The sequence below is a fragment of the Candoia aspera genome, chromosome 5 (genome assembly GCF_035149785.1).
Source record: "Candoia aspera isolate rCanAsp1 chromosome 5, rCanAsp1.hap2, whole genome shotgun sequence".
NCBI classification, from domain to species: domain Eukaryota; kingdom Metazoa; phylum Chordata; class Lepidosauria; order Squamata; family Boidae; genus Candoia; species Candoia aspera.
This window is the reverse complement of record NC_086157.1, coordinates 52,086,733-52,101,545: the sequence shown is the minus strand read 5'-3', so window position 1 is coordinate 52,101,545 and position 14,813 is coordinate 52,086,733. Positions and strand designations below refer to the sequence as shown.

Sequence of the window (14,813 nt, the reverse complement as noted above, 5' to 3'; positions counted from 1 at the left end):
ACCTTCCTGGTCTCACCTCCTGTATTCAGTCAGCAGATCTTCAGAGGCTATAGTTTCTGGATGCTGCTTTTAAATGCAAGGTCAGCCTCCCTCATCTGTAATCTAATCATCAATGAGAAGGCTGAGCTGGCATGTATTACTGAGATCTGGCTGGGCCCAGAAGGGGATGTTGCCCTTTTGGAGATATGCCCAGCTGGGTTCTGAGTATGGCATCAGCCGAGACTCCAGGGCAGGCATGGAGGTATGCCAATTCTCATCCGGGAGTCCCTTACAGCTTTCAGGGGTGTTGATCTATAGGTCACCTGATGTGAGTTCCTGTTCATTAAGTTGGGGTCCAGGAATCAGTTGGGATTGTTGCTGTTGTACCTGCTGCATAGCAACCTCCCTGCCTGAACTCCTTGACTCCATTTCTGGGTTGATGGTAGATTTCCCTAGACTTACGGTTTTGGGGGACTTTAATCTGCTTTCTCTGGGAGTGGGTCTGAGATGGCTCAGGAGTTCATGGCCACCATGACAGCCATGGGCCTATCCCAGATCATCCAGAGCCCAACACGGGACAATGGTTATATACCTGATCTGGTGTTTCTGTTGGAACAGTGGCTATATGATTGGAAACTGTGGGAGCTCTCAGTGTCTCTTTTGTCATGGTCAGATCCTGCCCAGATTGCTATGGAATTCTCTAGTTCCACTGTCCACTGCAGAAAGGCTGGACTCACTAGATTGGTGTGCCCATAGCAACTGATGGGTTTCAGAGGGAGCTGGGGGTTGTCCCTGCTGGTCTGCTGAACAGTCCATCTGAAGCCTTGGTCACTGTTTGGAATAGGACAATGACCAAGTCATTGGATTGGATTCCACCCATGTGACCTCCCTTCTGCCATGGATCCCGTTGCTCCCCATGGTTCATGAAGGAGCTAAGGGAGATGAAAACAGTCCCTCCTCAAGAAGCCATCACTGGATCCCACTATACTGGACAATTTTTTTCCCAGTATCTAACCTCCCCTTTGAAGGTGGTTGAGAAGGTGGTTGCATAGCAGCTACAGAGGACCTTGGATGGAGTGGATTATCTGGATCCCTTTCAGTTGGGATTTAGACCTGGGTACGGGACAGAAATGGCTTTGGTCACGCTTTTAGATGATCTCTGACAACAGCGGGATAGAGGTTGTGCATCTATCCTTGCCGTACTGGAGTATCTGTAGCTTTTGACACCATCAACCATGGTATCCTTCTGGATCAGCTCAGGGGATTGGGAGTGGGCAGCAGTGTGTTGTGCTGGTTCACCTCCTTTCTCCAGCATCAGTTCCAGTCGGTGGTGATTAGGGAGGAAAGATCCCACCCCCTGCCCCTACTGGGTGGGATGCTGCCGGGTTTGGTGCTCTTTCCATCCCTATTCAACATCTACATGAGGCTGTTGGGTGAGATCATCCGTCACCATGTGGTAAGGTATCATCAGTATGCCAATTATACATTTCTGCCCCAGGCGAATTAAGCAATGCTATGAATGTTTTATCTGGGTGTTTGGAGACTGTGAGGATCTGCATGAGGAACAACAGGCTTCAGTTGAACCCTGGCAGGACTAAGTGGCTTTGGGTTTTGGGGCCTGCCGGTTCTAGGACTATGCCATCTTTGGTGCTGGATGGGACTGTACAGCCACAGACAGACCCAGTGCACAATCTGGGGGTCCTTCTGGACTCACAATTCCTGCTCAAAGAGCAGGTGGCAGTCATGGCTAGGAGGGCCATTGCACAGCTTTGTGTTGTGCACCAGTTATACCCATTCCTGGATCAGGGGCTCTGCTCACAGTTACCATGCCCTAGTCACCTCTCGATTGGATTAAGGTAATGCTGTCTACATGGGGCTGCCCTTGAAGAGTATCCAGAAGCTACAGCTGCTGCAAAATGCAGTGGCGCAGGCAGTTATATGTGTTTCTAAAACAGCACATGTTATGCCTCTGCTCTGTGAGCTGCATTGGTTGCCAATCTGCTTCCAGGTCCAATTCAAAGTGCTGTTTTTGACCTTTAAAGCCCTTCCTGGCATGGCACTGGGTTATTTGAGGACCACCTCTTCCCAATTGCATCTGCCCATCCCATCAGATCTGGCAAGAGAGGCATGCTGTGGGTCTCATCTCTCAGGGAACTACACTTGGGCCCACTGAGGCTGGCCTTCTCTGCTGTGGTGCCTGCATTATGAAATATTTTCCCCCTGAAGTGCAATCAGTCATCTTTGTCATCAGGCCTGGAGGTCTCAGGGAACTGGCTGACTGAATCATGTGTGTGTGTGTGTGTGTGTTTAAAAAGACTTTTAAAACATGACTGTGTTTGTCATATTTATTGTTTTTATACTTTTTTTCTGTATGCCACCCAGAGTCACTTTTTGTGAGGGCAGCCGTATGAATTTGATTGATTGATTGATTGATAGATAAATGCTGTGCTGCTAGAATATGAGGGCTGATAAAAAGAATTCATTATCCGCAAGCATGGGTCAGTCATCAAGAAACACTGTGGTCATTCCAAACTGATATCTTTAACAATTGGCTGGCATACTTATTCAATGCATTTGAGTAGAATCACGCTTGCATTAAATTACTAGAGAGGACCATTCTGTCTTTTTAATGTCCTTTGGCCATTAAATGTATGAGCAACTGCATGCTGTCAGTCAGGAGAGGTAGCTTAATGCAACCTCGAAAATTAGATAAATGTTACTGTTGGTGTAGGGTAGATGATAGCCCTCCAATTTTGGCAAAGAGACAAAACAAAACAAAACAAAACAAAAGAAGGTACTTAAATTCCAGTTCCAATAAATAGCAAGTTTTAAATTAGAACAGAGCTAAACATAAAATATTTGTCAAGCTATAATTCCATTCCCAATAAATAGCAAGTTTTAAATTAGAACAGAGCTAAAAATAAAATATTTGTCAAGCTATAAGCACAAATATGAAGTTTCTCCCTTGGTTGTTTATGTCCACTTTCAAGATATATTTAAGACTACTGGATTTCTTTTTTGTATTATTGTAGGCATTAAAATTCTATTAGCAATAACTTCCTACCAGAAAATATTTATTAGTTCATTTTCCACTTGTTAAATTCATTTCCTATATAAACATTATTAAAAAGTTATTGAACTGTATTTCTTCAACAGACAACCATATTTAATGATGGGTTTGCTTATTATTTATTTAAAATGGCCATCCCAGAGAAAATGAAAAATAATTTATATTTTCTCTCAGGAACACAAAGATAAAAATAAATAAGAAAGTGACTTTATATAACATAGAATTTAAACATTAATTAAAATATATGTATATATTCACCCCTCTTAAGTAGAATAACTGTAGCATGTCTGCGGCCATATCCATTTTCAACATAGCATGAGTAATTTCCAAGATCCCCTTCTTCCACTGAATCAAGAATTAATGAGATGGAAACTTCTTGTTCTCCAAGATGTTCTTTAAGGACCCTGGTAAAAGAAAAAATGTTCTATATATCCATAATTGTTGAAAAATAATATTTCATGGAAAGAATCTTAATATGATCTTTATATATATATATATATATATATATATATATATATATATAAACAAATAAGTAGTAGTGTAGATGTAATTAAAGCACTAGTTTACTTTAAATATATATATATATAATACTAGTATAATATACCAGTATATATTATATATATACTGTGAAGGTGAAAGGTGAAAGGTCCCCTGTGCAAGCACCGAGTCATGTCTGACCCTTTGGGGGACACCACTTTCGCGACATTTTCTTGGCAGACTACAGTGGGGTGGTTTGCCATTGCCTTCCCCAGTCATCACCTTCCCCAGCAAACTGGGTACTCATTTTACTGACCTTGGAAGGATGGAAGGCTGAGTTGACCCAAGTTGGTTACCCAAGAATCCAGCTTCCGCTGGGATCAAACTGGGGTCGTGGGGAGAGTTTTTGGTTGCAATACTGCCACCGACCACTCTGTGCCACACGAGACTCTTATACTAATACTATATATTAATATATATACAGTATCTATCTATCTATCTATCTATCTATCTATCTATCTATCTATCTATAAAAATATATTAATACACCTGTTTGTATACACCAATAAAATCTGGAATTATATGGATGTTTTTAAACATGTTTTTTTGCTAAAATATCAGGAGTTGTTCTCATTCCATGAACATCTTTTAAAAATCTTTTTAAAGTAAAAAAAAAGTCAAATAGAACAAGTTCTGTGAAAATGTGTATCTATGTCATGAGTAAGGATGGCGAGCAGGGGGCTCCCATCCAGACTGTTAAGCGCATGCGTAGCACTGAGGAATTAGGTAGCCATTCAAAGAGACACAGATCGGAACCGCCTTAACCTTTGGGGTTTATATGGCTGGGGTTTTCCCACGCTTCTTCAGTTTGTTAGGATTTCTGTTATGTACAAGCAATAAAACATTAGAGACCAGTTCCTTGTCTCAGCGTGTTTCCTGGCAGTTAGGACAATCTAAATACTAAATAACTTTACTTCTTTGCAAGTATAATAAAATATGTTCTGTCGTTTTAAAATGAATTTTACTTCTAGATAATCCCCATTTTTCCAGTCAACTAACATATATTAATATCCACAGAAGATGAATGGAGTTCTTTGAGTTACATACTTTGAGGAATGATAACCTATTATTCTTGATTTTTCTTTGCAATTTCAAGCATAATATATTTCTTTATGCTCATAATACTTAAACAACACATACCCACAAATAAACAAACCCTGTGACACTGGACTTTCCCCTCTAATTTGATTTATTTTGCTTCGATGCAAAGTCAGCATTCTCTGTCCTAACAGCCAGGAACCGCGCTGAGACAAGGAGTAGGTCTCTAGTGTTTTATTACTGCTACATAACAGAGAATCCTAACAAACTGAAGAAGCGTGGGAAAACCCAGACATATAAACCCCAAAGACTAAGGCGGGCCCGATCTGTGTCTCTTTGAATGGCCACCTAATTCCTCAGTACTACGCATGCGCTTTACAGCCTGGATGGGAGCCCCCTGCTCACCATCCTCACTCATGACATTCTCAGGCAGTAGATTCATGACAGATAGGACCAAGGAAGGTTTAGAAATTACATTAGTCTTAATGCACCATTTCACTGACTTTTGTTTTTACATGTTCATGAGTCCTACTAATAGGAGTGACTGTGTATCATCAATATTTTGGTTAGTATTTTATATTTTACTTATGTAGATTTCTTATTATCTATTTCTTACTGCCCAATGTAGCATTGACCTGGGACAAGAGAGAGAGAGAGATGTAGATTTCCAGACAATGTTACAGTTGCAGAATTACCATTCTTGCTTTAACAATAGACTCTTACAGTAGGAGTTGTAGGAATAATTGTATATATGTGAAAGAACAATTTTCTATGCCATTCTCAGTACTCATCTGGCACAAAAGCAAGGCTCAGATGATTTTGTGCACTTTAATCATGTCTGTTGCTTTGTTTTAAATTTAGTATTTTATTTAAAATATTTTATTTAAATAGTATTTTATTCATGTCCATTGCTTTGTTTTAAACAGTATTTTATTCATTTCACAGAACAAGATAATAGTCTTGACAAAACATATGAATATATTTTTTACCTAATATCACTCTCCCAAACCCGACTTTCATCCAAATCCTCAATAAACTTTTCGCCTTTCATCCAATACATTAAAGGACTGACATCTCCACTGTATCCAAAGAATGCTCGACAAGTTAGATTAGCAGAATGACCTGTAGAATAGAATTAATAAAGAAAATACATTAGACCAAAACTGGCAAAAATAATGTATTTCAAGACTAACAATAAAGCAATGCTTTATCATATAAATCTAAGAGAATATTACATGAAAATGAACTTTAGCATTCATACCTTCTTAGAAACATTTTTGACTCAATTATGTGCATAATACATGCTCAGGAGTAGGAAGGGAGCAAGGAGGGAAGAAGGGAAGAAAAGAGTAAACATCAGGGTCATTCCCAAACATACATTTAACAAATGTCCCAAGCATGTTTAATGTACTTGAGGATACATCTGATAAAATAAATAAGATATGGAAATTCTTATGTATTAGTTGAAAGATATTTGCAGCCTATGACCAAATATCTAATTGACAATTTCAAAGCAATATATGAATGTATCAAAACAATACATCATTTCTATTGAATATGCCCCCACTGAACAACTAAAGAATAGTTCATTATTTTAATGAAAAATAATCAGAAGCAAATTAGTTATTTGGTTTTCTTTTAAAAACCATTTTATGTGTTGTCAGAAGGGTCCATAGTCCACAGAATTCAAAAATCAAGAAATCAACATAGTAGTCACTCAAGATCACGTAGTTGTGCATTACTGGAACAATATTATTTATTATTATGAAGCAAAAATGCTTGCTGTAGCATGTGGTTGGTTAATCCAAAGTCTGTAAATGTAGTCAGCTGTAGTTCAGCAACATGTGGAGTACCACACATTGATCACTTTTGCCCTAGAACATGTCATTTTCTGAAATGTCATTGTGTATTTCACTTCATTTGCTTTATTTACTTGCTGCCATCTGAGTGTCAGGTTTTATGGGAAGAGTATAGGAAGTCAGCTTTTCATTTCCTTAGATTCAACTCCATCCCAGATAATTGTGAGCTCCAGTTCTGTACGATCAAACCTTATCAGCATTATAGTGTGTAACCAACAATGTCACTAGAACCATTATTAGATTTGGAATAGTTGAATAATACAAAAGATGCATAGTCATACATGTCAAAGTGTACACACAACAACACATACATACTCACAGAGTTCACACCAGCATATACTCTGATGAATTAAAATTATTCAATAATGAGGGAAGAAGATACACATGAATGTGAAAGACACCATTTATCTGCAAGACATTAGATATCATATTCGGTAACAGCTGGCAACAGTATGTGGTGCACAGCCATGTTGCAACTGCAGGGAGCAGAGTCAACTATATCGAGTTGCTACTTATAGTCTTATTTTTTTTTTAAGGAAGAGCTAGAAAAACACTTCTGGAAGGAACTGAAGAATACTGGGTTTTTTCCCCAGAAATGGGTATTCTCAAGTTAGTAGAGAGAATTGAGAATTTTTATTTCTAGACTCAATCATCAGGGCCTTGCAGAAAGAACTGAGTACTTCTTTTGGTCCTTCAAAAATAAAAATATGAAGGAAGTATAGAAATAATTATTATTTAGTGTAGTTGCATTTGTGAAAATTATGGGATAAATGCTAAGAATGTTTGCTAGTTGGCTATAATAATTGTCAGAATCCTGTTAGGTCTGGAGAGGTTTGCAGAGTTTATTGCCAATCAATCATAAAAATAAGAATCAAGTTTTCTGATAGGCTGACTTCATACTGTGTGCCTTCTGCTAATAACATTTATGCAAGATGACATGTAAGACAGATTATCTTGGGGCCCAGAGCTGATATCAGGTTGTTTCTGTGACTCACAAACACTATGAAGAGCTGTGAATTCCCAAAACCAGAACATGGTTTCATGAATACTCACATTCGTATAGAAATAAATAAAATTTCCCTTCTATAAATACCTTAGTGCAGTATTAAATAGCAGGACAAAAGCAAAGAATACATTTAAGTACTCTGTTCTTTATTTACTGAACTAAGCATGCAACTAGGGCAATAGCAATTCAAGTTATAACTCTTAGAATATAACTAGATGTAGATTCAAGAGTCAGGTGTCCATTTGCTCTGTGTCTCTTGCCTGGAAAACAAAACTGAAGTATCAGATGAAAAAGTAAGGAAGTGCCATTTGTCCAGCTGAGAGGGCAAGACATGTGTCAGGAGATACTGTAGACGGCAAATCTTTTCATTATCTGAAGGAACCAATCCCCCAAAGAACTGAGAGGCTGTGGGTCCAGTTCAGAGCGGCAGAATAGTCAAGGTATGGATAGACCCAGAAGAACATTGGAGACAATGAGAACTTCTGTTAATTTAAAAGTGCTATGAATCCACCTGTTTGCATGCTGGGGCTGTGGCTACAAAAGAAATACTAGTGAGCTGCATGTGGTCTCATCTGCACTTTTTGCACCAAGTTTCAACTATACTTAATCCAGATTTATAAAACTTGGCCTGAGTGAAAAAACAGCAATTTAATCTTGTTAATTCAACAATGGAGTAGATTCCTTCACCATATCTGAGCTCAGACCTGAGTACATGGAATGCAGATAAAGTTAAGTAGATATGCTTAACTAGACATGCAGGGGAGTTTTGAAGGAATGGATGTGACTGCTGATGCTCCTGTGGCACCTGTTACTTGAGATAATTGCTTTACTATGCCTAAAGAAGGGCTAGCCCAGGAAATAAATCTGTCACAAACCTTGTACTATCAGTGCCATAGCTTTTTTCCACACATCAGCATTCCCAGAAACATTAAAAAACAAAACAAAACCTCAGACTTACCAAGAACTGGACTCCATAGATGATTGCCTATCAACATTATTTTAGCCACCATGGATGTTGAGACACTATATACCAACACTTGCCACCAAATTGTGGGACTTCGTACTTATCCATTACTACTTCATCTTTAGCAATAACATGTACCTGCAAATCAGTGGCATAGCCTCAGGCATATGCATGCCTCCTCAATATGCCATCATCTTCCTGGCTGATCTTGAATGATGCTTTCTTAACTCTGATCCCCTGAAGCCCCTCCTTTAATTGAGAGATTCTTTGGTGACATTGCATTATTTGGACCCATGGAAATTAATACATCCAATTCCATCATGACTTCAATAACTTCCATCCCACCATTAACCACAGCCTAGACCTATTTTCAGAACAAATCTACTTCCATGATATCACCATAAAACTACATGAGCGACACATAACCACTATATTACACAGGAAACCTTCAGATTGTTATGCATACCTACATTCTTCCAGCTTCCACCTAGAACACACCACTAAATCATCTATACCCAGAGTCTGTGCAATAACCATATTTGTTCTGACCCACTTAACAGAGATGCTCAATTGATGGAATTAAACCATGCATACCCACCCATAATTATATCCACACCATGAAATAAATAGACTAACCAGTAGAACCAGATCAATTCCCAGGAGCACTTACTAAAAGACAGACCATAGAAACACAACAACAGGAAATAGCTGTCACCTGCAGCTCACAGCTCACGTCAGTCAAACTTATTATTAATAAGCTACAGTCACTACTGGACAATGACACTGCACTCTCTCAGGCACTGGGTAGCAGGCCAATACTTACATACAGACAACTACCCAACCTGAAGCAGATTCTCACAAGCAACAACAGGACAATGATGCCAGTATGGAAACCAGACCCTGCAACAAACCCAGATGTCTACTCTGCCCCCACATTTATATCCAACAGTTCTATCACAGGCCCCAACAAATACACACACAACATTAGAGATGCATTCATATGCTTTTTCTCCAAAATGATGTAGGTCACCATCTGCCAGTATAACCCCTCTGGCTTCTATATAGGACAAATGGGACAAACTTTGCACAAACCAATTAATGGAAACATGCTTGACATGAGGATTCAAAACAAGGACCAACTAATATCAGAGTGTTTCAACTTCCCAGGACACCCAGACTAGTCTTCAAAGTGACTGTTTTGGAAAAACAGGAGTTTAATAACACCATTGAGTGAGAAATTGTTAAACTCACATATGTCAAAAAGTTTCAGGCAATCTCAGAAGATCTCAACAAACATAATGGGTTTTTATCACAACTCTTAATTGATAAGGTACTGATAATCCGTCTCACATGAAACTTGCACTATCTCCTTCCCCACCATCTTCCCTCCACCTCACTCCAATTTAAATCCTACATCAGTCTAGTTCCTCTATGAATCTAATGAAGTAAGCTGCAGGTCATGAAAATGTATGCTTTGTAATAAAATACGTTCATTGGAAAAGGTCCTACCAGACTCCTGGTGTTTTTGCTATCATAGACTAACACAGCTCTCTTTCTACAACTGCTTGTAGAAGTATCTTTCACTTTATTATATTTAATAAATATTGATCATATTATTATGAATCCATCTTAAACTTAACAATAGAGACCGTTTTGGGTGTATATTAATGTAACATGTTTATCTTAAATCTTCATGGAATGTGAGGGGAACTTTAAAAAGCTAAACCTCTTTTAAAGCTAGGATTGTTCTCCATAAATCCTTAGAGATTCTTCTCCCCACCCCCCAATATTTAAGGGTATTTTTAAATACAAAAGCCAGTATTTCTATTCAGCTTGAAATATTTCCTCATAGAAAATAAATTAGAAAAGAAGCACCTTATCCTAGAAATATAGTACAGATTACTGCTTAGCACCCTACATTAATATGCCAGCTGTTCTGCTATAAATTAATACCGAGGGTGCTGTTCCTATATAATCTGTACTTTCCAGCCTGCCTGAATTTAACTGTGCACTATTGGAAATTATTTAACTAGTCACTATCTTTGTGACTAGTTGCTTCTGTTCTTACTAATGACCTTGCTAGTGAATTACTACTTAGAGGGATAAAAAGAACAGGAATTGTTAGCTCTTATTTCATTTCTTACTTCCTGAAGTTATCCATGCTTACTCACACAAGTGATTTCTACTAATGCAAATGCCACAGCAGGAATTGCATCACACATGTCAAAACTGTACATTTTTAAACATGCAGAACAACATTTTTCAAATATTTTTTAAAAATCATTGTAATTATTCAAAAAAGACCAGTTTGTTTTCTGATTTTGTATACAACTGTAAATGTAACAGTAACAACAACAATAATAATGACTGTCCAATTATTTATTTAAAGTCAAGGTGCTGCAATTCAGAGTGCTGGATTTCACCTTTAAAGCCCTACATGGCATGGAGCTAGGTTACTTGCAGTACTCCCCTGATGGCTTCTGTCCATCCCACCAAATTTGGCAGAGTGAGAATGGTCTGGGTACACTTGGTGAAATAGTGTCACCTGATGAGCCCCAGGAAGTGTGCCTGTCATAGTGCCTGTCCTTTGGAATAGCCTCCCCTCAAAGATATGGACAATCTCAACCCTACTGGTTTTTCAGAACAGCTATGATGACCAGCATTGGGTCTGGGATGTTGGTTACTGGATCACTGGCATGGATGCATTTGACATGTGTATTTTGAGATTCTCAAGGGGGGGAGAATAACTTGGGGGGGGGGTTGGTGTTGGTTTGATGATGTATTTTCTTATGTTCACCACCAGAATTTCATGGATAAATGGGAGGCCACATCCACTAAATCTGGTTAATAAATAAATGCATAATTTAAAAAAATGTATTTGGTAGATCATCATTTGGACCATATATTTTAGAACGAGAATAAATGTTCACTGCACTGCCAGTGCTCAAGTATGAAAATATTAAAGAAATATGTAAGTAACATGCTTTGGATGGTTAACCACAAGAATTTATTACACAGAAATAAAAATTGGAGAGAAGTAGTTTGCTGAAGAACTCAAGCAAATCCAGAAGAGAGGTCTGATCCCTAAAACATGAAGCAACTATTTTCAAGCATGTTCTGCTTCCCTAGAGAGACATGAATTACAAAGGGTTAAATTTTTATCTCTCTCAGTAAATTTCCCAAATATTTTTATTTCCTCCTCTATCACTAAGCATCTGCTTCAGACTGATTTTTCCTTGGATTACTGACCTCTTGAATACTTCACCCTCTCCATTCCTCATTCACCACTCATTTATTTAAAATGAATACATTAATAGAATGAATAAATAGTGCACAGTGTGTATCTGTCTTTAAAGACAACAATAAACAAAGCCTAATCAAGATCACCAGAAGAAGCAAGCAACCAATTGTAATTCACAACAGGAGCTTTGTGTGTTTTGCTCATGACCCATTATCCTCTAAGTCCAGGGATGGCTCTAAGGTTGAATACGTAGATTCTATAGTTTTGGAAATCTTTATTTCTCTTTCTTAACATCATGAAGGTTCTGGATTGACCTTTGTCAGTGGTGTTTTAATTGGATTACTGCCCTGAGTAGGCAGGCAGATTCAGTAGGCCAAGTGCCCCTTCTAATTTTATGCCGCTACAACTCTATACCTTATAATCACAAATGTACTTGAACAAAACTGAGGCACTTAGATTTTTGAGATTGCATCCTATGCCTATTTACTATAGAAAGGTGCACCTAGTACTAAATTGAGTAGATATTACTTTTATGTGCATCAGACTGATCTGCAAAGTGTGTAAATCTGACAAATAGTTCTATTTAGAGCCCTAAATTATTCATTTTATATTATGAACAGACTTAAAAAAAAATATTGGATAAGTATTGTATCTCCTTCAAATCAGCAAGACAAGAAGCTGCTACTGAAAGCTGCCTAGCCTGCCAGATAAAATACTCAGCTAATTTTGGCTGTTGCCTTGAGACTGTAGAGCTAAAGGGCAGTGCTAGGGTTCATTTTCCACTGCAATTCTTACTCCACACATTGCTAAAGGAAGTACTGTCATCGGGTTCTATTCAAGCAAGTACTTCAAGAAGGCAGTATCAGCCTGACAAAAGTATATAAGAATGCTAGACTATTGCTCACCTTCTTTCTGGCCTAAGAAGAGAGAATAAAAACCTAGGAAGAAACAAAAAGACATTCCCTCCAGCAGCCAATGCTCAGATAAACAGGGATCAACACCAGACGTACAATCAGGCAGAAAACAATCAAGGAACCACCAAAGAGGAAACCACACACCTTCAGAACTGACAGGATAGAAAGGTTGATTATGTGCCATCAAGTTGTTTTTGAGTCCTAGCAACCACAAAGATAGATTTTCTCCATAAGGTCTATTCCTAACCTGGTCTTTCAGGTTTTCCCCAATGGCATACTTGTTCACTGTAACTGAGTCCATCCATCTTGCTGCTGGTGGTCCTCTTCTTCTCTTCCCTTCCACGTTTCCCAGCATTACAGCCTTTTCCAGAGTGCTAGGTCTTTGCATAATGTGTCCAATGTAGGATAATTTGAGCCTGGTCATTTCTACCTTGAGTGAGCACTCAAGGTTGATTTGTTTGATAATCCATATGTTTGTTTTTTTGGCTGTCCACGGTATTCTCAGGAGTCTTCTCCAACACCAAAATTCAAAGGTGTCAATACTCTTCCTATCCTGCTTCTTCGAAGTCCAGCTTTCATTTTCATAGAGTGTCACAGGAAATACCATGGCTTGCACAGTTCTGATCTTTGTAGGTATAGACATATCACAATATTGGAATATCTGTCCCTAGGCCTTCATGGCTGTTCTCTCAAGTGCTAGTCTGTGGCATATTTCTTGACAGCTGGTTCCTTTACTGTTCATTGATCCTAAAAGGCAGAAACTATCTACCACTTCAGTATCTCCACTGCCAATTCTAAGGCTGGTTGTTCTACCTGTTGTCATTAGTTTGGTCTTCTTTATATTTAATTTTAGCCCCATTTTTTCACTGTGCTCTTTGACTTTTAGTACTAGGGCTTACAGATCCTCTGCATTTTCAGCTATCAGTGTAGTGTCATCAGCATAGCTCGGGTTAATGCTATTTCCTCCTCCAGTTTAAAAACCACACTCATCTTCTTCCAATTCAGCTTCCCTTAATATATATTTTACAGTATGCAGTCTTGTTGCTCTCCTTTGCCAGTCTGGAGCCAGTCTGTTTCACCATGTTCTGTCTGTTCTGTGGCTTCCTGACCTGTATATAAGTTTCTAATGAGGACAATGAGATGTTCTGGGATTTCCATTTTTCTGAGCACTTTCCACAGCTTGTCATGATCAACACAACTGAAGGCCTTTCTATAATCAATGAAGCATGCAGTGATATTTTTTGGTATACTTTGGTTTTCTCAATTATTCAACATGCATCAGCAATGATGTCTCGTGTTCCTTGGCCTTTTCTAAAGTCAGCTTGAACAACTGGGAGGGGGGGGAGTCTTTTTCTATGTAGGGCTCTAATCTGTGTTGGATGATCCTAAGCATTACTTTGTTAGCATGTGAAATTAAGAATATTGTAGGATAGTTTGCACACTATGTTAAGTCTCCTTTTTTTGGTATTGGAATGTAGACTGAACTCTTTTAATTGGTAGGCCACTGTGTTATTCTCCAGGTTTTCAGGCAAAGCTTAGTTAGAACCTCTACTCTTCTTTCATTGCTTGCCATATTTCAGTGGGTATTCCATCAGTTCCTGTAGCCTTCTGATTTGGTAATGACCTGAGTGCTGATCTAACTTCATCTTCTAATACTAGAGGTTCTTGTAAGTAGGGAGTATCTTATTGGATGTTGACATTTCTACTATACAGTGTTTCAGTATATTCTTTCCATATTCTTTTGATCTCCTTTGAATCAGTTATTATCTGTTCATTTGTGTTCTTTAGCATACCAATTTGAACTTCCTTCTGAGATTCCTGGAACCTCCTTTTGAGTTCAGAGGTCTTTTCAAAGACTTTCCTTGTTTTTCCATGTCTGTTTCCATTTTCAATGTCTTTATAGAAGTTGTTATTTTACTGCTTCTTGTGTCTACTAACAGCTCTCCAAAACTCTTTGTTAAGTTCCTTTCTGAAATTTGTCTTTCTTGGCTTTGGCTTCTCTTCTCTTCTTGGCAATTTCCATAGGTTGTTCAGATATCTAGTTTGCTTTCTTCTCTTTCTTCATTTTTGCCAGTCTCTTTTCACATTCATCCTTAACAACTTTAAGTTCATTCCATTATTCCTCTGGTCAGTGAAGTTCAGGACTTCGGAGCCATTCCTGGTGTTCTCCTTGAAAATATATGTTCAAGATCATATCATGGAAAC

General features: G+C 38.4%; 1 protein-coding gene across 1 annotated transcript in view; it reads right to left on the bottom strand.

Moving 5' to 3' along the window:
* IL1RAPL1 (interleukin 1 receptor accessory protein like 1) overlaps window positions 1-14,813 on the bottom strand; it is an 826,443-nt gene that overhangs the window by 36,127 nt on the left and 775,503 nt on the right. Inside the window, exons 7-8 of the mRNA XM_063305201.1 lie at window positions 5,614-5,746; window positions 3,308-3,453 (exon numbers count right to left, since the gene is read on the bottom strand). Coding sequence (XP_063161271.1) covers window positions 3,308-3,453; window positions 5,614-5,746 — 279 coding nt within the window. The remainder of the gene's footprint in view (window positions 1-3,307; window positions 3,454-5,613; window positions 5,747-14,813) is intronic.